The 21956-nt window shown below is 55.4% G+C and overlaps 2 protein-coding genes across 2 annotated transcripts; both read right to left on the reverse strand.

The window, feature by feature from the left end:
* Positions 1-10943: 10943 nt before the first annotated feature.
* LOC118632962 (xin actin-binding repeat-containing protein 1-like) lies at positions 10944-12106 on the reverse strand. The gene is made up of 2 exons (XM_036266300.1): positions 12078-12106; positions 10944-11956 (listed from the first exon to the last, which is right to left on the reverse strand). Exons 1-2 carry the CDS (start codon positions 12104-12106, stop codon positions 10993-10995), a joined length of 993 nt encoding a protein of 330 aa, XP_036122193.1. The 3' UTR covers positions 10944-10992.
* Positions 12107-12403: 297 nt separating this feature from the next.
* Positions 12404-16209, reverse strand: LOC118633206 (xin actin-binding repeat-containing protein 1-like). The gene is made up of 2 exons (XM_036266892.1): positions 12883-16209; positions 12404-12455 (listed from the first exon to the last, which is right to left on the reverse strand). The coding sequence occupies exons 1-2, from the start codon at positions 16207-16209 to the stop codon at positions 12447-12449; spliced, it is 3336 nt and encodes a 1111-aa protein (XP_036122785.1). The 3' UTR covers positions 12404-12446.
* Between the last annotated feature and the right edge of the window lie 5747 nt (positions 16210-21956).

The raw sequence follows: 21956 nt of genomic DNA on the forward strand, positions 1-21956 counted from the left end.
ATGGAGAACAGAAGCTCAGCGTGACTGAGTAACTTGTCCGGATTATAGAGCCTGTGAGTGGCAGAAACAGGACTGGAAGCAGTAGTGAGCTGGTAAATGTTTAACAACCAGTTCTCTGGGCAAAAAAAAAAAAAAAAAAAAAAAGGTCATGATTTGCAGTGTTTGCCAATTTCCACGGTGTAAATTCTTCTGCCATGGCTGGTTTCAAGATACTGGCACTGCAGGTGAAATTGGGAAGCCATAGGCACACTCAGCTCTCTAGGCAGTTGGTGACAGCTTCAGTCCACCACTGGGTACAGACTCCTAGCCCTGGACCCCTGTTCAGAGGAGATGATGGGGAACGTGTGTAGTGATGGATGTTCTGGAGAATCTTCCAAATTTCTTCCTCAAAATCCAGGTTGAGCTGCGGAAAAGTCATTTTGCGCGTTCATTTATGCTGTTTACTGAAATACACCAGATACTGTTCTAGTCATGGATCATTAGTGGCAAATAATACAGACAAGGTCTCTGCTCTCCTTGAATTTTCTTTTCAGCAGGACTGAGAGAGACAGGCTCAAAGGCTAGGGCATATTGAGAAGTTTGAGTCGTTCTTGGAAGTGGGAGATGGAGAGTGAAGTGGAGCCCAGACTGAGCATGTCACAGTCAGTCCCCAAGAGGGGAGATGGCTGGGGCTCCCTTACTTTTTCTGGCCCTTCCCTTTGGGGTAACCCTGTTAGAAAAATTGCAAGCCTGTTTGATTGGGAGCCCCCCTCCTAGCCCAATAAAGCAGCCCCAGGAAAAGAGGGACACAGGTTTCCCAGGGCTACCCCCACCAGCCCCCACCCCTCCACGTGTTGAGAAGCTTCCTGTAGTTGTCCAGAGGCTCCTGAGAGGCTGGTTCTATTGGGACCCTTAAGTGGATCTCCATCCTCAGCACCTGCAGTAGAGATAAGAGTCAGTGCACAATCCTGAAATAATTTTCACCTGGAGCTGATTCTTGGGGGAAAAATGCTTCTTATCCAAAGAAGCCAATGCTCTGCAGAGAAGTAACCTGTCTAAAGAACAACTTCATCAGGATCATGAGGCCTCCTCTCCTCCAAGATGACAACATCCAAGTGTGTGCAGTTCTATCCAAGGAAGGGGATTTATTTTTGATGTACAAGATTGAACATCTTAAAGCACAGCGTGTAGAATTATTGAAAAGATGCTAAGATGTGAAGAATTAAGTTTTCTTGACATCTTGGGGTGGCAAAAGTGGGATAGGGGTGGGGGACAAGGGACAGGGGATTACAGTGAGCAACAGGACATGGCTCACACCAGATTTTTGGTGTCACTGCCCCTAAAGCCATTGGCAGAGCATTCACAGGGAGACCCTTCCAGCACCTCTGTTCTGGGCTGCCCTCCCAGGCTCCCTCCCTCCTCTTCCTCCTCAAGCCCAGGGTACCCTAAGCTTGTCTTTCAGGCGATTAGGGAAGACAGTGGGTCTACTTTCTATAAAATTGTATCTTTCCTGCTATGGGAGAGTATTTTTTTAAACTATATTTTCTTCCCTTTTAATAAGATCCATACATGTACCAGGTTAGAAATATCCAAACTAGAAGAAAATGAGAAGTTAGGTCTTCTTTCTTCTGCTTACCCTTGGTCTCTCTACTAGAGGCCCTATTGTTTTGTTGTTTTTTTTTTCAGTCTCTTTCCAGAAACAGACTATGTGCATTACACACACCCCTGTTGCTCCCTCCCTCTCTCCTACTAGACACACTTGTGTAACTTGACGGTGACATGGCTCTGTTTTCCTGTCTCACCCATTGCTTTTTGGAGGATCCTTTTTTGGATCTTTTTTTTTTTTTAATCCTCACCCAAGGATATTTTTCCATTTATCTTCAGATAGAGTAGGAGAAGGAGAGAGAGAGAGAGAGAGAAAGAGAGAGAGAAACATCCATCTGAGAGAGACACATCGATTGGTTGCTTCCCACATAATTCGGACCTGGGGACGGAATTGCAACTGAGATACATGCCCTTAACCAGAATCGAACCCACGACTCTGGTCCGCAGGCCAGGCTGATGTTCAAACTGCTGAGCCAAACTGGCCAGAGCTCCTGATTCTATCTTATCTCTCAATCTCTAAATATCAGATGACCCAAGAGCAATGATCTCTGCTCCTTTTTTATCTATTATCCACCCACCAAGAGGCCCCTTCTTTAGCCATGGCTTCGCATAGGCGTGTTCCACTCTGTTCCAGACCCACTATCCTCCCTTTTCCCCCCTGCTCTGTGCCTGGGGGCTGACCTGTATGAGCCAACTCAGTGACTCCCTTGCCCCTTGGCCTCCCAGAGGGTCTGACCACAGCCCAAAACAGACATGCATTTGGAGGGAGGGAGGAGAGTACGGTGAGGATATATGTTCTCCCCATAGGGTTGCCATGGATTGGCTGCCCTCCACTTCAGCTCGTGTCAGTTGGCAATATTCAGACTTGTATATCAAAAATAAATCTCCTTCCTTGGATGAAATCATGTAAGTTTGGATGTTGTCCTTTCCACTTAGCTGTCTCTGTCCCCAGGTTCCAGCAACTCCTTCCTCTTTCCCCTTCAGAACCAGGGATTGCGTCTAGCCCTGGGGTCCTCCGTGGTCCTTGTGGCTTCTCTATACCCTGCTACACTTCTGTAAAGAGTCCTTTCATTAAACCCTTCTCAAGTTTCTCAATCCAAGTGTGCCGGCTGTTTCCCTCTGGGACCCTCCCTGCTACAAATTCCAAACAACTCTCATATTTCCGTCACCCCTGAACCCCTGACCCATGGAAGCAGCTCAGACTACTGACTCCTTACCCCACTCCCTAAAACTGCTCCTCCCACAGGCTCCCCTGTCCCGGCCAATGACAACTCCGGGCTGGCAGTTACACAATCGCTGTTGACTCTCTCACAGGCACATCTGTTCTATCAGCAAATTCTATCAGCTCGACTATCAGATACATCTAGAAACACATCACTGCTGGACATCTTCTGTCACCCTTGTCCAGCCACTGTTGTGACTCCCCTGGATTATTGCGACAGCCTTCTCCCTGGGCTCTCGCATTCCACCCTTAACCCTTTGTCATCTATTTCCACTCAGCAGCCGGAGTGATCTATTAAAGCTTTTGTCAGGTCATGGCCTTCTTTACTCAAGACCCGACACTGGCCTCCCATCTCACTCTAAAAGCCAAAGCCCCTACAAAGTCCTCCACGGCCCCCCCTCACCTTCCCAACATGGCCACACTTCCTTCTACCGCTCTGCCCCTTGTGCTTCCCCTGCAATGGACTCCCCACTGCTCATCCCATACCCAGTGAGGTCCTGTGCCCAGCCTTTGCACTTTCTCTGCCTCTGCCTGACAGATACTTGAAGTTCTCTCCCCTCATTCTCTGCTTAAATGTCAACTTGTACAAGAGACCTTCCCTGACCATCCACAACAGCACCACCTCTAGCATTTTCTAAATTCCTCACTCTCCTCTCCTTCACAGTACTTACTTATCCACACTTAATGCACCTCATTTGTTTATCCGCACACCCATGACCTCACCAATCGGGGGCTCACTCTGTTTCGTTCACTGCTATCCCCTCGGTATTTGTCACGTGCCTGGTACTTGGCAGGTGCTCAGTATATATTTGTTAAATGAATATATATATATATATATATATATATATATATATATATTCCTCACCCGAGGATATTTTTCTATTTATTATTAGATAGAGTGGGAGGGAGGGAGAGAGACAGAGACAGAGAGACACATCGATGTGATAGAGCCACATCAACTGGTTGCCTCCTGCATGACCAGACCAGGGCCAGGATGAACCACAACCGAGGTAGTGCCCTTGACCAGAATCGAACCTGCAACTCATTGGTCCGTGGGCCCAAGCTCTAACCGCTGAGCCAAACCGGCCAGGGCAAATGAATACATATCTTTAAAACATCACAGTGGGTGGGGGAGGTACAGACAGGAGGTGGCAGGATGCTCCCCACTTCTGTTTACCCAACACTATAGCGTGGACATCTGGCCCATACACAACTGTTTCATTCTTTTCCACAAGGCATTGTATCCCAGGGTACAGAAGTGCCATATACTTTATTTAATCAGTTCCCTGTGGCTGGACATTAAGGTGGCTTCCAATCGTCGGTATTTCACACCGCGCTGTGTGAACCATCTTATGCATGTACCCTTGTATTCTCGTCTGTAGGACAAATCCCTATATGTGTGCCATCGGTTGGGTCTCAGGGTATGTTCCTTCAAGATTCTGATCCTATTGCCAAGCTGTTCCCTAAACTGGAAGGCACCCCAGTTTTCCCCCACCTCCCCTCTCCCTGTTGGCCCAACCTCAGGATCTTGGTGAGCACAGATCGGTGTACTGGTGTCTAATGAGCATTTCTACAGTATGGGAGGAGTGAAGCATCTTTTCCTTGGGAGCCTCTCCTAGTGTTCGAACTGCGGAGCCCGGGCTGGAGGTCGAGCCTGGGACCCGCCCAGCTGCCCGCCGCGCCAACGGGCACCCACGGCTGCACTCTCCCCGGTTTTCTGCGCTTTCCTTCCTCCCCCACAAGCATCTGATTCCTGGAACCAGGCTCGGTGACCTCACACCAGTGACTTCACATCCGGGACCTTCTGGGAATTCTCAGCAGCACTTTTTCGTAAGAAACCTAACGGGGGGAGGCGGGAGGGGAGAAGGAAAGGGGTGCGTCGGCGGGGGTGGGGAGAAGCTTCCTTCTTGCGATCAGTGGCGGGTGGAGCCCCAGGGGCGGGTGGCGCTGCTGCCGCCAGCGAAACCGAGTACCCGCCCCTGCGCCGCCGGACACACGCGCACCCCGCCCCCATCGTCCCGGTTTGGCGCCGGGGGCTGTTCCCGAGGGCCCCCAGGCTGAGCCTCTGCTGGAGTTTTCTTTGAGGTTAGCTGGCTTCTAACATGGCAGCTCGGCCGAAGGTGGGGAGCAGATACTAAGATGGAATGGCGGTGGCGTGTGCGCGTTCGTGTGCATGTGTGTGTGCGTGTGTGTGTGCGTGTGTGTGTGTGCGTGTGCGTGCGTGTGTGTTGATTTGCAGATACTAACTGTATAGTGGGGGAGAAACACACAAAATCGAAAGGTTACAACCAGATTATCTAAACTACAGCACTTCATAAGGTTGAGAGGTCAAAGGACACTCTCCATGGCTTTTGCTTCCTTGAAGAGGTTGCCTCCGAGCTGAGTTTCCAAGACCAAGTCTTCCAGAAACGCAGGGTGGACAATAAGGGAGTGGAGGGAGCACAGCCTAAGCAAACCCAGGGCTGCATTGTGACTTTTGTAGGCCCTAGGCACTTTGGATGGGCTCTTTCCTCCGTTAAAAAAAAATATATATATTTAAAAATATATTCCACTGCCCGCTGGTGTGGCTCAGTAATTGAGTGTCAATCCGTGTATATATATATTCCACCAACTTGTGGTATAAAGATGAATGCTAATGTTACATATTAAGACATTTTCTTCTACCTAAAATTTCTTTTTATTATTTTTCTTCTGACCTGAGTGTGGGTTTTAGGATAGAGGTGGTGAGAGCCATGCGGGGCTGGATGGAGGATTGACAGTTTGGGGGTGGCACTGGAAGTGGGGAGAACATTGGGATGACTGTTGCCGCAATATGACACCCAAACCCTCAGAGTAATAGTGGTGAGATTTAGGAAGATAGACAGATTGACTGGGGAGAGGGAAGGCAGGGATACACCTGGGCTTGCCCTTTGCCCACACCTCTTCTGGAAAAGGAGAAAACAAGAGAAGAAACTGTGTGTGCGTCAGGACTTCGGGAAGACCAAACGAAAGGTCGTTCATCGACAGTAGAGCAGGAAGGATATGTGCACCTTAACTGACCTGTGGTCTCTGCAATGGCTCCCAGTAGGCATCATAGCCCCCCATCCCCTTGCTGCCCAAGGCACCTCTCCAAAGCTTCGTTCCCATTGGGCTACCTTCCTTGTCCCTGTGGCCTGAGGACAAAACCACAGTCTCCTCCTAGGCATTTCTAGTGTTCAGAATGAGAAAAAAAGGACTGGGTTTTCAACACCCCTTACAAGTAGAACACTGTTCCAGAACCGCATTTGGCTACACATTTCTCAATCCTCACTAACTCTGCTCCCCCCCCACCCGAAACCCCTGCCCACTCTCCAACCAGAAACAAAACAAAGCAAAAACTATAGTTGTCTTCTACCTTCTGGTGCAAGCACTGGGCTTCCTCCAGAGCAGACCAGGCCAAAATCAAGGGCTGGAGCAGAAAATAACATTTACAGAAAGAAGAGCTAGCTGGCTCTTTGAAAGACAAACCTTAATTTATTCATTCTAAGACATGGGTTGAGCACCTACTAGGTACTTTTGCACCATTCCAGGCACTGTGATACAACAATCAACAAATGAGAAGTGGTTTGCATGGAGATGATACTCCAGTGGGGGAAGACTTGACTGTGGAGGTGGTACTTTCCAAAGACAGCCACATGCCTTCCAGAACTTCGCCTCTTCCTCATCAAAAGGTGGTGTCTAATACCCTTTCCACTGAATCTAGTCAGACTGGTGACTCACTTGTAACCAACAGAATGCAGCAGAAGTGATTTTGTGTGACTTCTGAGGCTAGTTCATAATAGGCAATGCAGCTTCTGCCTTGTTAGCTGGGACACGTGCCTTTGGAGCCTTGAAACAAAATGTAGGAAGTCCTACTACCCTGAGACTGCCATGCTGTGAGGTGGCCCAGGTCACATGGAGAGGCCATGCATGTGTATTCTGGCTGACATCCCAGTTGAGGTCCCAGCCAACAGCCAGCATCAACTGCCAGACATGTGAGTGAGTGAATCTTCAGATGTTTACAGACCTTAGCTGTCCAATCACTCCAGCCTTTGCGACTTCCCAGCTGTGGCCCCACACATATGGTGGCATAAAGATGAGCCACCCCCACTGTTCTGTCCAAATTCCTGACCTACAGAAACCATGAACATTAGAAAATGGTTATTGTTTAAACCACTAAATTTGAGGTGGTTTGCTATGCAGGAATAGTTTGTAGAAAATGGACGGTAAGCAAATACATAAGCAAGATAATTTTATATCGTGATGATGGGTGCTCAGGAAAACACAATACGGCATGACAATTTGGAAGAAACCCTCCTTAGATGGGGGGATGTGAAGGGAATAGGAGGGAGAGGTAGGGAAGTATGGATATGGAAGGCCTTTCTGGAGAGACATTTGAACTGGAATCTGAGTGAGAAGGAGCCTAGCCACTGAAGATCTGGGAGAAGAGACTTCCCGGTAGTGGGTACAGCAGGTGCAAAGGCCCTGAGGTAGGAATAACCTTGGTGTGTTCTGTGAAGATCAAGAAGGCCCGTATAACTAGGGGGGTGTGAGTAACAGGAGAGTGGGCGCAATGAAGATGAAGAGGAAAGCAGAGAGGCAAGTGGCTGAGAAGAGTTAGATTTCAGGCGGAGTGCGCTGGGAAGCCAGCGGAGGGCATTAAACAGGAGTGGCCTGGTCTGGTAAGCGCTTGGTGAGAGCTTTGGCTGCCAGGTGGATGATCGACTGTCAGGACAGACAAGGCGAAGGAAGGAAAGACAGCCTTGGAGGCTATGGTAATGGTCGTCCAAAGGGGTTAAGGATGGCGGCCTGAGGTAGGATGATGACCGTGGAGAAGGGGGCTGGTGGACAGACTCAGGACACAGGCAGTGACAGTAACGAGAAGGGTGGAGGCGCAGGCCAGCAGGTCGGCCCCGGGCGGAGCCGCGACGTGGGTGAGGACCGGAACCCGGCATCCTTCTGGAATCGCAGAGGGAGGCTCGGAGCCAGGCGGGCCAGGACAGAGCGTACTGGCGTCCGGAGACTGCCGCGGAGCCGGCCCCTGGCTGCGAGCCTGCCTGGCGTTTCCTGGCAACGGCCACCGCCGCCCGAACATTCCGAACCCGGCGGCCTGGTGACGTCATCGTCACCTTGGCGACGGCGAGTGGAAACGCAGTCCCCCCCCTCCGCGGGGTTCCGGGGGCGGGGCCTGGGCGGAGTGTGCTCTGCCTTCGGCCGTGCTTGGTTTCCAGCCACGCCCCCCGCCAGTGGGGAGAGACGCGGCCCAGGCGTCCTCGCAGGTGTGGCAGCAGGTGTGCAGGGCGCTGGGCGAGGCCTCACCCAGCGGCCACTGCTCTCCTTGGTGCACACTGCCACCCACGAGCACACCACCCATCCACACGCCTCTACCCACTCTTCCCCCAGGCCGCTGCCTCCAGCCATTAGGACTGGCTCCTCTGTGTCTCAGGTCACCTCCGAAGAGATGGCTTCTCCATCACCCAAGCACAGTAACTGCCAACCCTCTTCTCGGGGACTGACCGTGCGTTTTGTTTCCCGCACAGTATCTCTCTCTCTAACTTTATCTTATCTGCTTATAATACGTTGTCTTCCCTCTTTAAACTTAAGTTCCATGAGGTTAGTTAGGGATAAATTCTGCCTTGTTCATCTCTATTTTTAGCACTCTGAAAGGAAACCTGGCATGAAGTAGATGCTCAATAAATGTTAGTTGGATGAATCAGTGAATTCACTTAATCATTTCATTCATCTGTACATTCAATTATTTGACATTTATGCAGTGCCTTCCAGGCACTTGAGATGAGCACTAAAGATACAGAGATGAACGAGACAGGGACTCCACCTGGAGGTGAAAAGCGATATGTTAAAACTACAATAATACTAAATGTGAACATTTTTGAGTTCCAGTTGCTAGGTATAGCTCCAAGCACTTAATTAATTCACTTAACCTGCACAATAGTAAGTACTATAATTGTGCCCACTTTACAGATGAGACACTGAGAACAGTCATGCTATAAGATGCTGGGCCCTGTAATCAAGTGAGGTCCCACAGACAACAGGGGAGGGAGACATGTGGCAAGGGGCCCAGGGAGATGTGGGTAGATTTGGTATCTTATTGCTCCCACATAGCACAGTTTTCCACAGGTGACAGGCTCCTTCCAGATCAGATCTCCACTGCCCTAGGGGAACCCCCATATCAGCAGAGCAGGCAGTGAGGAGGCTGTGAGGGTATGGAGGGCTGAACCCCGGGCTGGTGGTAGGATAGGAGCCTGCCTGCTCAATTGAAGTGAAGTGTGGGCAAGCTTCCACGTAACCTTGTAGGAGCAGGGAGGGGGTGGGGCAGGACAGAGCGCTATCTAGGAAACCCAGCAACTATCTCCCACCTCTGGGTTTCTGCACATGCTCTTCCCTCTGCCTAACATGCATCCCCCCCCCCCCCCCATTTGAACATAACTGGCTTGTTATTATTCAGATCCCAATAATAATCGCCCTTCTTCCTGACCCAGCGTTTCCTGTTTATGCATCATCTCTTGCGAGCAGTACCTCATTAGAACTCACCTCTGAGCTCCTGCTGCCCGGACAGGTATTGCATGCAGCAGGCGTGCAATGCTTTTTGAGAGTGAAAAGCGCCCTTCACCCAATCACTCTGGCTTTCCTGGCCAGGATCTGTCCCTTCCCTGGAAACCCTGCTGTACACACAGCATCTGGCTTGAGCAGGGAGAAGTTGTCTGACCATCTTGGTCAGTGGAATTCTCCTGGCATGAGGCCCTCCCTCCTTCCTGAGCCTGACTGGGCTACTCTCACTCTGGAGCAGAGGGCTCTGGTCAGCTGCCACTCTAGAATGATGTCCAAGCCCTGGCCGGTTTGGCTCAGCGGTTAGAGCGTCGGCCTGTGCTCTAGAGAGACCCGGGTTCGGTTCCTGCTAAGGGCACGTACCTCCGTTGCAGTTTGTCCCCGGCCCTGGTTGGGTCATGTGGGTGGCAACCACTCCATGTGTCCCTTTCACGTTGATGTTTCTCTCCCTCTCCCTCCCACTCTATCTGAACAAAATATCGAAAAATGTCCTCGGGTGAGGATAAAAAAAAAATTAGAATGATGTCCAAGAACCACCAGGGGGGGAGGCCAGAGGTAGAGGGTCAGCAGTGTGTGTGTGTTGGGGGGGAGGGGACATGGGCAGGCCTTCCTGGGCTCCGGCCAAGACGGTAGAAGGGGTGGCTTTTCCCAGCCTTCCAGCCCTGCTGTTGCCTGGAAAATGGGGCACCTGGAGGTTGTGGCTATTTTCCCCCACAGTGGGGACCTAGATGCACATACAGTTAGATCCACACAGAGGAGAGAATAAAACTTGGGTTTATTCGGATTGTTTCCTTCCCATTTGGGTGCAAAGTGAGGGGCAGGGGGGTGGTGAGGCAGTACCTTTAGCTTCTAGGGACATTACTGACTGCCAGACCTTGTCTGTGTGACCTTTGGGTGCCAAAATGACCCTGTGGTCCATGGAGACGGTGAGGAAGGGGCTGCAGCAGAGCCCTCTGGAGCCCTCAGCCCAAGCCTACACAGAGGCCAATCCAGTGTCTAGCAGGCCCTGTCCTCTCCAGCAATTAAGGAGCAGACAGCTGAGAACATTTCGACCCGAAACAGAAGTAAAGGCTGAGGGTGGCGGGTCATTCAGAGGGCTCCGCCCCGAGCTCTGGCTGCAGACCCAGGCATGTCAGCGTGCCGGCCAGTCCTGTGTGAGGAGCGCATGCACCTGCACAGATTCCACCCTCCACAGACAGCTGTGAGCCCCCATCCTATCCTGGGCCCAGGCCACTCGGTGGGCCCCTTCCCAATCTTTCTTTCTCCCTTTGCAAGAGCTGAGCCTATTGATGGAGCCGAGAAAAGATGCCTTTTCTTCTTGGTCCTGGCCTCATGTGCAGGAGATAGGCAGCCACCTCAGTCCCCTGGAGGCAGGCACCCCAGGGACGGGGGGTGGGTGGGGTGGAGGGGCTCACTGGGCTGCAGGCTGCAGGCTGCAGGTGCTGCTGGGCACTGGCACCCTCCCGGCTTCTGCCAGGCCCTCGCTGAGCTCCATGGGGCTGTGCAAGAACTGCTTTAACAAGGGGGAGGCTTGGAGCCCCAGCTGGGGACCTGCGCCCCCTAGTGGCCCTGCCTGCTTGGGGACTGTGGTGGAGGACGTGAGGACTGAGTTTCTGCACTGCTCAGTCACAGTTCTGGGAGCCACCAGGCCCAGTCTGTAGTTCCAGAACACTCTTCTGCCGTCCACTGAGCAGGGAGCTGGCTGAGGCAGGGGTAGGCCTGGGCTGTCCAGAGCACTGGGTGACCTCTTTTTTCTCGGCCTTGTCCTGGACACCTTTCTGATGGAGCAGTGTCTGGCTCACATCCTGGGCCAGGGATGTGTTTTTCACTGAAACATCCGGGCTGCCCCTGGGGCTGGGAGCTTCTGGAAGCTTCCTTGTGGCTGACTTAATGGAGATGAAGGTTGGGGAGGAGGGTGACTCTCTGCTAGAAGGCAAGATGAGAGGGAGGCCTGAATCTTCTCTCAATGTCTCCAGCCTCCTGGTGGAAGGGGCGGCTGAGACTGCTGGACCTCCGGCCTCTGTGTGATTTCTGACCTTGGCTTGACTCTGGACCTCGATTTGGCTCTTGATTGCAGTTTGACCCCTGACCTCCTGGCCTGAGCAGTTGGGCCTGGCTCTACTGCTGTCCATGACACTGACCTTGTAGGCACTGTGGTCTTTTTGGGGTCCTTGGGAATGGCCCCAGGTGCTAGCCTCAGGCTGCAGGCTCGACATGGAGCTAAGGGCTTTGTGCACAGCTTCCTCAGTATCCAGCAGCCTGGCCAGCATCTGTTCCTTCAGCCGGGCCACCTCTGTGCTGACCCTCATCAGCTCCCCAAAGGCCTGCTCCATTGAGGCCTCGGGCTTACAGGAGGCAGCAGGAGCCTGAAGGGCCCCGCCCAGCTGGGGCTCAGCCTCAAAGAGGGTCTTCAGCGCCCGCACATCCACGCGGCTTTCGGCCTCCTTCTCCAGAGCCTGCCCCTGGCTCAGGAGGCCCTGGAGCTCCTGCTGGCTCCCCTGCAGACTCTCAGGGGCCCCTTGGTGGGAGCCTTGAGTCAGCTTCCCTCCTGGGGTGCTGGGGCCCTGCTGCAGTGAGGTGGGGTCACTGATGAGAACGGAGAGCTTGGGGGGCTCAGGGCTCTGGGCATTCCTATCCACAGCCTGACTCTTGGTCAGCCTAGGGGCTCTAGTGCTAGGGCCATGTTGGGGGCTGGGCTGGTTCTGACCACTGGAACCTCCAGCCAGAGATGCGCATCCCTGGCCTGCAGTGGTGGGGACCTTGGCCGGCTGAGGCGTGGCTGCATCTGTCTCTCCTTGTTTGTATTCTTGGGAGGAGCTGGGAGATAGAGCTGAGGGCTTGGGCAGCCTCCGAGGAGGGGGGATCTGGCTTAGGTGTGCAGGTTTGGGGGGCAGCTGGGGCTTCTTCCTTGGGGGTACGGTGGGCTCTGGTTTCAGGGTCTTTGTCTGTGACTCCCCAGGGGTTCCTTGGCCAGCAGGGCCGCTGTGGGAGTGGAGAAAGGGGTCGTGCAGCGGCTCCCAGGCCGGCCGGGTGGCATCCTCCTCCTGGTGGGCTCGGGCTGGGAAGTCAGGTCCTGTCACAGCAGCTGGGAGAGGAGGAGGAGGAGGAACAGAGGCATTATGGGAGTGTGGACTGGCACCTGCAGCCTGAGGCCCAGACGCAAGAGTGTGATGGGCTAAAGAGGCAGCCTTCGGGGTGGTCTCTGCAGCTTGGAGGCCCCCTGGGCCGTCTCCTGCCACGGTTTCCTCTGGCGGCGCCCGGGGCCTCTGTGTGCAGGCCCCAGGCTCTTTCCACCCTGGCCCAGGATTCTGACTTGGGCATCCTTGGAGTGGGCTGGAAGCCTGGGCCGAGAGGGCAGTCTCCCTGCCCTTTGGGGGGTGTTCCCTCTCAGAGGGCTGAACACCCCCAGGTAGGTCACAGGTCCGCACAGAGCGAGCAGCGTAGATGCCATCCTGAATAGTCACCCACCCCCCAGGCAGCCCGCCGGGCTGTGCTTTCTGTTCTGCACTGACCTTTCTGGGGGCTGCTGAGATCCTGGGGTCACCTCCAGCCATGGGCCTTTGAGCAGTCCCAGGGGCCGTGGCCGGTGCTGGCAGGAGACCATCCTGGAAGGGAAAGGAGGCGGTGCCAGGGGCGAGGCCCCGCCCCTGCTTGTTCAGAGCCTGCTGGTGCAGGCTGTGGGCCTCAGCGGCTGTCGTCTGCTTGCTCTGCTTGGTGGCCTGCAGGTCTGCAGCCCCAGGCCCTGGCGGAGTAGCAGTGGCTCCTTCTGACCTTCCCGAAGCTTCCGTCCCTTTCTGCCCCGTGCAGCTGTCTTCTTGCTTTCCTTTGCCAGCCAGATGGACTGCCTTTTCAACGGTCCGTGGTGGACAGGGGGTGGCCCCTGGGCCTCTTAGAAGCCCCATCCCCATGCTGGGGTCCAGTGGGGGAACATGAATGATGCTTTCATTTGGGGGCAGCCTCTGGGCCTCCTCGCTGGCTGGCACTGGACTTGGGTCAGCCGGTGGCTCCCACCGAAGGCTGTGTAGGCCACTCAGGTCTCCTTTGTCTATGCAGCTGGCCAGCAGCTGCACACTGCTCCTCTCGGGCACCCTGCTGGCTAGCCAGGGCTGCAGGGAGTAGGCAGTCAGTGAGACCAGGCCCTGCTCCGTCTCCTGCATCACCAGCCCAGTCCTTGCTGCAGAGGTGCCCAAGCCACAAGCTAGCAACTGCTGGAACTCTGGGTCCAGATCTGCGACATTCCCGCTGCCGCCTGGAGCTGGAAGCCTCATCGGCTTGAGACGGAGCTGGCCTGCGGGGTCCTCCTGAACCAGCAGCCCCTGCTGGTCCACGTCTGGCCGGTGCAGCACTTGGTGGACAATCCTGGGAAGCTCACCAGACACCAGCTCCTCCTTCCTTATGTGGGGGGCCCCCTGCCCTGGGCCCGGGAGCACGTACTTGGCAAGGCAGAGCTCCCCTGGCCCTCGGGCCTCCATGAGGATGCCTCCACGGTGCAGGATGCCAGGTGTGGCGTGCAGAGTCCGCAGGGTCCCCTCGGCTGCGGTCTCCTGCCTCTCTAGCACCGCTCCTGACAAGCCCACAGGCTGCTCTTCCTGGAGGTCACCCCCACGGATGCTCTCAGCTGCCAGGGAGCCCATGGGGCAGTTTTCAAAGAGCCAGGTGAACTTGTGCACAGACCCCACAGGGATGGGCTCAGGGATTGCCCTGGTCCCCTGGTCTTCCCTCTTCCCTGCCTCCAGGGCTAGGAAAACCTCCTTCTGACGAGACACCTGCCCCGAAGGGATCTCCACTCGGCTGCAGTAGCGCACAGGCCCTCTCCCACAGGGCCGGCCCGAGGCCTGCAGAGGCTCAGTCTCAAAGACGTGTCTGTCTGTCTGTCTTTGCCCAGCCTGGACCTGGCTAACCTGCAGGTGTTGCTCCCTGTCGCCCTCTGGCCTGTCCAGGGGTTGGGGCACGAACATCCAGGTGCAGGACCGTGCCTCAGCCTCAGTTGTGGGATCTGTGACCTCTGACCCCTGCTTCTCTGCCAACTCACTCATTGGGCATGTCTCAAACAACCACCGGATGGTCTGCACGGCACCCTTTGCGGGTGCCTCAGGCTGGGGACCTGCCTGACTCCTGCCTGCTTCTTCCTGTCTTTCCTGCCGCTCCCGCTGGTGGATGACTTCCAGGGGCTGGGTCTCAAAGAGCCACCGGGCAGTGCTCACATCTCCAGCCACCACTTCCTGCCGGGTGATGCCCCGCACCACGTCCACGGTGCTGGGGCTGTGGCCCAGCTGGTCTAGAGGCTGTGTCTCAAACATCCACCTGTAGCCCTGCACATCGCCTCCGACGACTTGCTCTCTACTGACAGAGGTCAGGGCATGGAGGTGGCCTTTGCCATCCTGCATGGCATACACTGGGGACCCTGTGTCCTGGGACTGCCCAGCAGAATTAGTTCCTTCTACCTTGCTCACACTCCTGGGGGTGGCAGGCTCACCCTGCCCAATGCTGTCCAGGGGAAGGGTCTCAAAAAGATTCTTGAAAGTCTTCACATCCCCCTTCACCCCATCCTTTTGGGGGGCACTTGCTGAGGAACTGTCATTGGATAGATGCTCATACATGAGCCCCTCATCTTCCCGGGGACCCACCCGCTGCAGGTGACCCACTTGGACCTTGTCTCTGGAAGTGTCCAGGGGCTTCATCTCAAATAGCCACAGGGTGGAGCGGACATCACCAGGGACCACTTCCTCTTTGGGCGGGGCCTCTGCCCCAGTCTCCTCCTCCCCCTTTAGAGTGTCTAGTGCTCGGGTCTCAAACAGATGCCGCTGCTGCTGAACATCTGGTCCAGGAGGGATGAGGTCTGGGGATGGCTGGAAGTCCTTCTCGTCCACCAGGATCTCTCGGATGGCATCCAGGGGCTGCGTCTCAAAGATCCAGCGAGTTGTGCTGACATCGGGCCGGGCTCCCTCCTCCAGGGAGATCCCCCGGATTACCCGCACCTGGCTGGGGTCCCGGTTGATGGCATCCAGAGGTTGGGTCTCGAAGAGCCAACGAGCTGACCGCACTGCGTTGCTTTGGACCTCCTCCCGGCACGCGGCCTTGACCTCGTGGATGGCGCCTTCTGCATCCTGGATGGCACACAGCGGCTCCGTTTGGAACAGCTTCACGGTCTTCTTCACATCGCCCTTCAGCTCCTGGATCTCTGAGCGCAGTTCCAAGGGACTCTGCTCCTGGATGGAGGGGCGGGAGCCCAGGCGGTCCAGCGGCCGCGTCTCAAAGAGCATCCTGGTACCCTGGACATCTCCACTGGCCGCAGGCTCCCTCACTGTGGCCTCCGGCGCTTCGACCTCACCCGTCAGCTCATCCAGTGGCTTTGTCTCAAACAGTCGGCGGGCTGCACGAACATCCCCTCCAGATGGCCGAGGTCCCGCTGGCTCCTGGTCTATGCTGTTGGCAAAGGAACCTTCCTCAAACTTGCGGGAAGTGGCCTGGACGTCCCCACTGGGCACGGGCTCCTTGGGAGCTGGCTTCTCGTGGTCCCCAATGGCATCCAGCCGCCAGTTCTCAAAGATCCAACGCATGCACTGGACTTCACCCTCAGTGGGCTCCTCAGCACCCAGGACCTCGGCCAGGTCCTCAGCCACGGCCTCAGCCAGGTTCTTGCGGAGCTCAGGGTGGATGTGCTTGTAGAGACGGCGGAGCTCGGTCGCTTGCCGCTGCTGGTGGAACTTGGAGAAGGACTCCTTGGGTGGTGGCGGTGGCAGATCCTCCAGGACAGGTGGTGGAGGGAGGGGCAGGTCCTCTGTGGTGGCCATCGGGATGGTTGGCGTGGGGGCCACCTGCATCTGGGTGTTGGACATCCTTCTGAAGAGAAGGGCAGAGATGAGGATGGGCTGGGGGCCTTAGGTGGGAGGGGGCTGGTTGCTGGGAGAAATGGGAGGGAGCAGGGCGCAGGGTGCAGGGGCAGAGTAGGACTGTGGTGACATGCCCTCTCCAAACTTCACTTGGGACTCACTCTGCCGCCTGAATGTGTTGTGTGACAAATCTTAAAGTTAGGGTATGCGCAGGCCACCACCAAGGTGGGTCCCTGCTTCCCCCAAGGTGGGCCAGTGGGCAACACGATACTGCTGGCCGAGAAGCTCTGTCCTTCAGCCCCACAAGGGATGCTCAAACCTCCAGCAGGAAAATGGACATGCCCCCTCCTCATCTTCCTTTACCAAAATCGGTTCCCTGGTGGAGCCCCAGGTGAGTGGCCTGAGGGAATCCTGGATGATGGGGTCCCAGCCAGGGAGAGGCGACAATTTCCATAGAGAAGAAATTCTCTTCCTTAACACCAGATGGCGCACTTGCCACTTTCACTGGGCGCCTTGCCCAACTTCTACCTAAGCTCTCAACTCACTCTAACTTTTCCCAGGCCCAGGGAGGCAGAGCCAGATCCTGGATCCCAGGTAGGGGTTCCTGTGCTCTACCCCAGAACTCAGAGGTCTGAGCTAGGGGGATCTCAAGGGTCTTCTAGTCCAACCACTCATAATTAAAGATGAGGACACTGATGCCCAGAAGGGGTCAGATCTTGGTGAATGAGTACGAGGCAGTGCTGTTCTGGGGTTCCTAGACCCTATTTGGAGGCTGGCTCCCAAGAGATAAGAGGGTAGGAGGTGTGAAACTTTCTTATTGGCTCTGGTGCCCCCTTTCCCCAGCAGGCAGCCCCAGAACAGTGAGGGTGACACCTATAGGGAGGGGGCAGTGGGACCCTCTACAGCCACAGCCCTGACCCTTGTTCACAGACTCGGTCCCAGCTGTGTGCAGTGAGCCTGAATCTGGCTCTGTGGTTCTCTCCTTTCTGTGCCTTCATGTCAGCCAGTTTCCACCAAGGCGGGGCCTCCCCCCCAGCTCCCCTGCCCCCTCCCCGGCCTCCCACTCCTCAAGCCCTTCTCTGGTCTCTGTCCTCTGGGTCTTATCTGTCTTGTGACAGGTGTACTAACAGTCCCCAGAGGCCAGCAGGACAAGAATGAGAAGCATGCGCCCCCTCCTGCTTCCCCTGACCCACTGCTCTGCTCCACTCAGGGCTAAATATAGCTGAGGTCCTGGCCGCAGCAGGGCGGCCCTGGCTCTAGATGGGACCCTGGGGGCCTGGCCCATCTCATCTCCTCCTCCCTGGGGTTGCTGATCCCGCCCCTGAGCTGGTGTCAGGCCCCTGGCTTGCGGAGAGTCGGAGAGTCGGAGAGTCGGTGCTGGGGCCTGGAACCCTTTGTGGTCGAAGGGGCATGGGCTGAGGAGAGGTGCAGGGACAGTGGCAGCAGGTGGGGGCAGGGCTTCCTCCTCATGGCTATCTCAGAAGGGGGCGCTGAGACCGGCTTGCCCCCCACCCCACCCCGTCTTGTCCCCCATGAGGAACCTGAACTCCGAAACCTGCCACAAGTCTCACCACGTACACTGGGTGCGGGCTTCCTTTAGTCTCTGAGTTCTAATGAGGACCCCCTGCCAAAGGCAAACTGTCTGCCCCCCTGTCCCCATCCTGGCACCACCCCTGTGGCCTGAGCAGATGGCATGTGCAAGGCCACCGACTCCGCCCCTCTGCCACCCCCAGGAATCTCCAGAGTCCCTACTGTTGAAGCACGGAGTCCAGCGATGTCAGACCTAAAGGCCCTTAGAGGTCACCGAACCTGAGGACAAGCCCTGTGCCCAGCTGCCGTGGATTCAGACGGGGAAACTGAGGCCCGAAGAGGGGAAAGGCGCTGTCCCAGGAGGCTCCACAAAGCAGTAGCAAGGCCGGAAGCATGTTCCTTCACTCCTGGCTTCCCCATGCCTGCCCGTCTGGCCTGAGACCCCCGAGCTTACGTTTCTAGAAGGCAGCGATGGGTCGACGCAGAGCTGGGACCAGACTTAGGCTGGGGGGCCTGAGCCCCAAGAAGTGTCCCCAGCTTGGCCTCCCAGGGCTGGCCAGCCCCTCAGGGCAACCCCACCTCTGTTCCCGGGGTGCCCCTCCTTGGCTCAGCCCCTCCACATGCGTGCCCTCCCCAGATATGCCCCCAGGGCAGGATAATGGCCTGGGCACAGTCCTAGGTCATGATCTGTGTGGAGTTGGGCTCAGGCCACCCTGGGGACATTCCTGGGGCCAGACACGCGAGGACTCTCTCCCGCAGCAGCTGGGCTTGGGGCTTGTCCTCGCGGCTCAGGGTTGGGCCCACTTCCCACCCCCACCTGAGTGTCCTCCCGCCTCTCTTCTCCCTCCTTCCTCCAGACACCGGGCCTCCCTGGGAAGACGCCCTGAAGCCGGGGCAGTTCCACACCTGTACTTTATTTTATTGATTTATTTTTGTCCCCACCCGAGGACTTTTTTCCATTTTTGTTTAGTTAGAGTGAGAGGAAGAGAGAGAGAAACATCAACGTGAAAGGGACACATGGGGTGGCTGCCTCCCGCATGACCCCAACCAGGGCCAGGGACAAACTGCCACCAAGTTACATGCCCTTAGCGGGAATGGAAGCCGGCTGGCTCTCTCTGAACCGGGGGCTGCTGCGCTCACCGCGGAGCCAAACTGGCAGGGCTCACACCTGTATTGTATGTATTTATTTATTTATTTATTTATTTATTTATTATTTTTTATCCTCACTTGAGGACATTCTTCCATTTTTTGTTCAGATAGAGTGAAAGGGAGAGAGAGAGAGAAACATCGACGTGAAGGAACACATTGAGTGGCTGCCACCCGCACAACCAACTGGGGCCGGGGACAAACTGCAACCGAGGTACGCGCCCTTAGCGGCACCGAACCCGGGTCTCTCTGGATCGCAGGCTGACGCTCTAACCGCTGAGCCAAACCGGCCAGGGCTCACACCTGTATTTTAAATATTGCCACTCCACGTCACCTCCTCCTGAATGCCTTTCTGGATTTTTTTTCAGACTGGCAAGAACTTGTCTCTTCTGTTGGCCTCGGGCCGGTGGCCACTGCTCACACTAAATCTCCCCAACTTCCTCGAGGAATCTTTACGTCAGAGACCCCTCCACTCACCCACATCCAGATGCACAGCCCCCCTTCCTGCCACCCCTAATGCATGCTATCCTGAGCGCCACCGGACGGTCAGAGGACCCCAGACTGGCTAGCCAGCCCCACCATGGGCCGACGGGGGCAGGCTACTCACCTGGAAGTCCTGCTTGGCTGGCGGGTGCTCGGGGTCTGTGGCAGCTGTGGCCTAAGGGGCTGTTGCTCCTCTCAAGCTCCTCGCTCAGGGTTGTTTCTACTCTGCTGGATCCGTGAGATGCCTCCTTGCTGCCCTGGCTCTGGGTCTCTGTCCCCTGCCAGTCCCAGCAGCTGCCTTTATCTTGCTTGCTAGGGGGTGGGTCAGGGTGGGGGAGGGCAGGAGCGGCTAAGTTCAGAGTATGAAGTGGTTCAGTTATTTTTAGGGCTTGTGGAAGTCACTCTTCCATCCTGGGGAATCGGTTACATGTCCTTTCTGGCGGGGAGGGGGGCCGAGTGAGGGGAAGGCTTCATTCATCCAGGCTGATCTGAGGCCGGGCTCGGTGACTCAGCGTGGGGAAGAGTTGTCCCAGACTATTTTGAGGAAATGAATAAGGAGGGGCATCTGACACCTGGACGGCCCTGTCCCCTAATCCTGTGAGCTCCCCCCTGGCCCTGCCACCTCCCTGCTCTGGACTGGCCTCTGACTGTGTCTGATGAGTGTGTGTCCACTGTGCCCAGAGACTGGAGCCCCCGAGGGCTCTGACATAAGGCCCGGCTCTCCTGCCCGTCTCTGCACTGCAGATGTCCCCTCTGTTCACTCCTCCTCCGCCCACGACGGGGTCTGCACAGCCCTGAGTACGGCCGGGTCCTGATAGAGACATCTGCGCATCTAGGCCTCGACTCCGCTAGGCCCCTGACTCATCACAGAATTCCACAGAATGGCTCTGTGGTTTTCATAGCAGATTATCTGGGTCCTGGGGTACTTTGGGGCTCTTCCCTCTGACTCAGGGCCCAGGTTTTCTGGGAATGGAGGGGAGGGAGAGGTGGCAAGCAGGGAGCTGACTGTGGGGTTATTTCTGACCCTGAAGTCATCAGCTGCCAGTCACAGAAGGAAGGGGGTGGGTCGCGGTGGCTCCTCCTTTCTGCCCAGAGCCTGAGGGGTGGCAGGGTCCTTCCAGAGCACACCTGGAGGGAACTGTTTGCCCAGGCTGCGTGTCCCAGGCTGTGCAGGTGCATTCTGTTACCCGGCAGAGCGGGGCCTTCCTTCGGACATCCCAATGCCTCTGGTCCAGGGAGCAACACCAGGCCCTGCTCACTTTTTCCATTGAGTCAACCTCAGCCTGCGGGTGGAGAGAGGGGCATCTGGGAAACCCCCGCCTGGTCTCTTGGCCCTTCCTGCTCCCCCTGCCTTTTTCTACCTTTCTGCCTGCTCCCCAGGTTCTCCCTGGGAAGGTCAGGAAAGTGTAATTTCCAGGGGAGAAGTAGCCTTAGGTGTCTCAGGGAGTCTGTGCCTGGGGAAGCCCAAAGTGCCTACCTGCTCTGGTGGTTTTGAGAACTGAATGAATTAACACATGGAAAGGTGTTATGAGAGTGCTTAGCAAATACGCTACAGAATTGCCTCTATGATTATTATGTAAGAAAAGAAACTGGGGCCCGGTGGTGTGCTCAGTGGTTGAGCGCCGACCCCTGCACCAAGAGGTCACCGGTTTGATTCCCATTCAGGGCACATGCCCAGGTTGTGGGCCCAATTCCCGGTGGGGGGCGTGCAGGAGGCGGCCAGTCGATGTTCTCGCTCATCAGTGCTTCCATCTCGCTACCTCTCCCTTCCTCTCTCTCTCTAAAATCAGTAAAGAAAACAAAAATTTTAATAAAAAGAAAAGAAAGTGGGTGCTTGAAATATCCGGGACCACTTTGTAAAGTACCTGATGGTCTAACCACTACGCGTTCGTCTGAAACCAAAACAGAATAATACTGAATGTAAACTGTAACTGAAAAATGATGTAAAAATAAGAAAGAGAAACACCCAGGTGGAACCCACTTTGGTCCTCACCTCAAGTGTAATCTCATGCAAGGACTTCTCAGGCCTCAATGTTAAGAAAGGCTTTTCCTGACCACCCGCATTTTGTTTGTTTGTTTTTCTTCTCCTCACCTGAGGACATTTTTGCATTTATCTTCAGATAGAGTGGGAGGGAGAGAGCGGGGAAGAGAGAGAGAGAGACATCGACTGGTTGCCACCCGCACAACCCCAACCAGGGCCGGGGACAAACTGCAACTGAGGTCCGTGCCCTTAGTGGGAACCGAACCCGGGACTCACTGGTCCATGCACCGACGCTCCAACTGCTGAGCCAAACCGGCCAGGACCAGTGGGTTTGTTGTTATCTAATACAACTGTGCTGCTTCATGCAGTCCCCGCTAGCCACATGTGACTATTCAAGTTTAAATAGATTAAAATGAAATAAAATGGAAATTCAGTTCCCCCATCACCGCAGACACATTGTAAGTGGTCCATTAGAGACATGTGCCTGGTAACTATCGCATTGGACAGTGCAAAACGTTTCCATCCTTGTGGGAAGTTCTACTGCATAGTACTATTATAGCCACGAAAAACCTCATAGCATGGTATTTCCCTCTTTGCCTAGGTCGTTAGGAAG

This window comes from Molossus molossus, unplaced genomic scaffold, assembly GCF_014108415.1.
Source record: "Molossus molossus isolate mMolMol1 unplaced genomic scaffold, mMolMol1.p scaffold_m16_p_18, whole genome shotgun sequence".
Taxonomy (NCBI): Eukaryota; Metazoa; Chordata; class Mammalia; order Chiroptera; family Molossidae; genus Molossus; species Molossus molossus.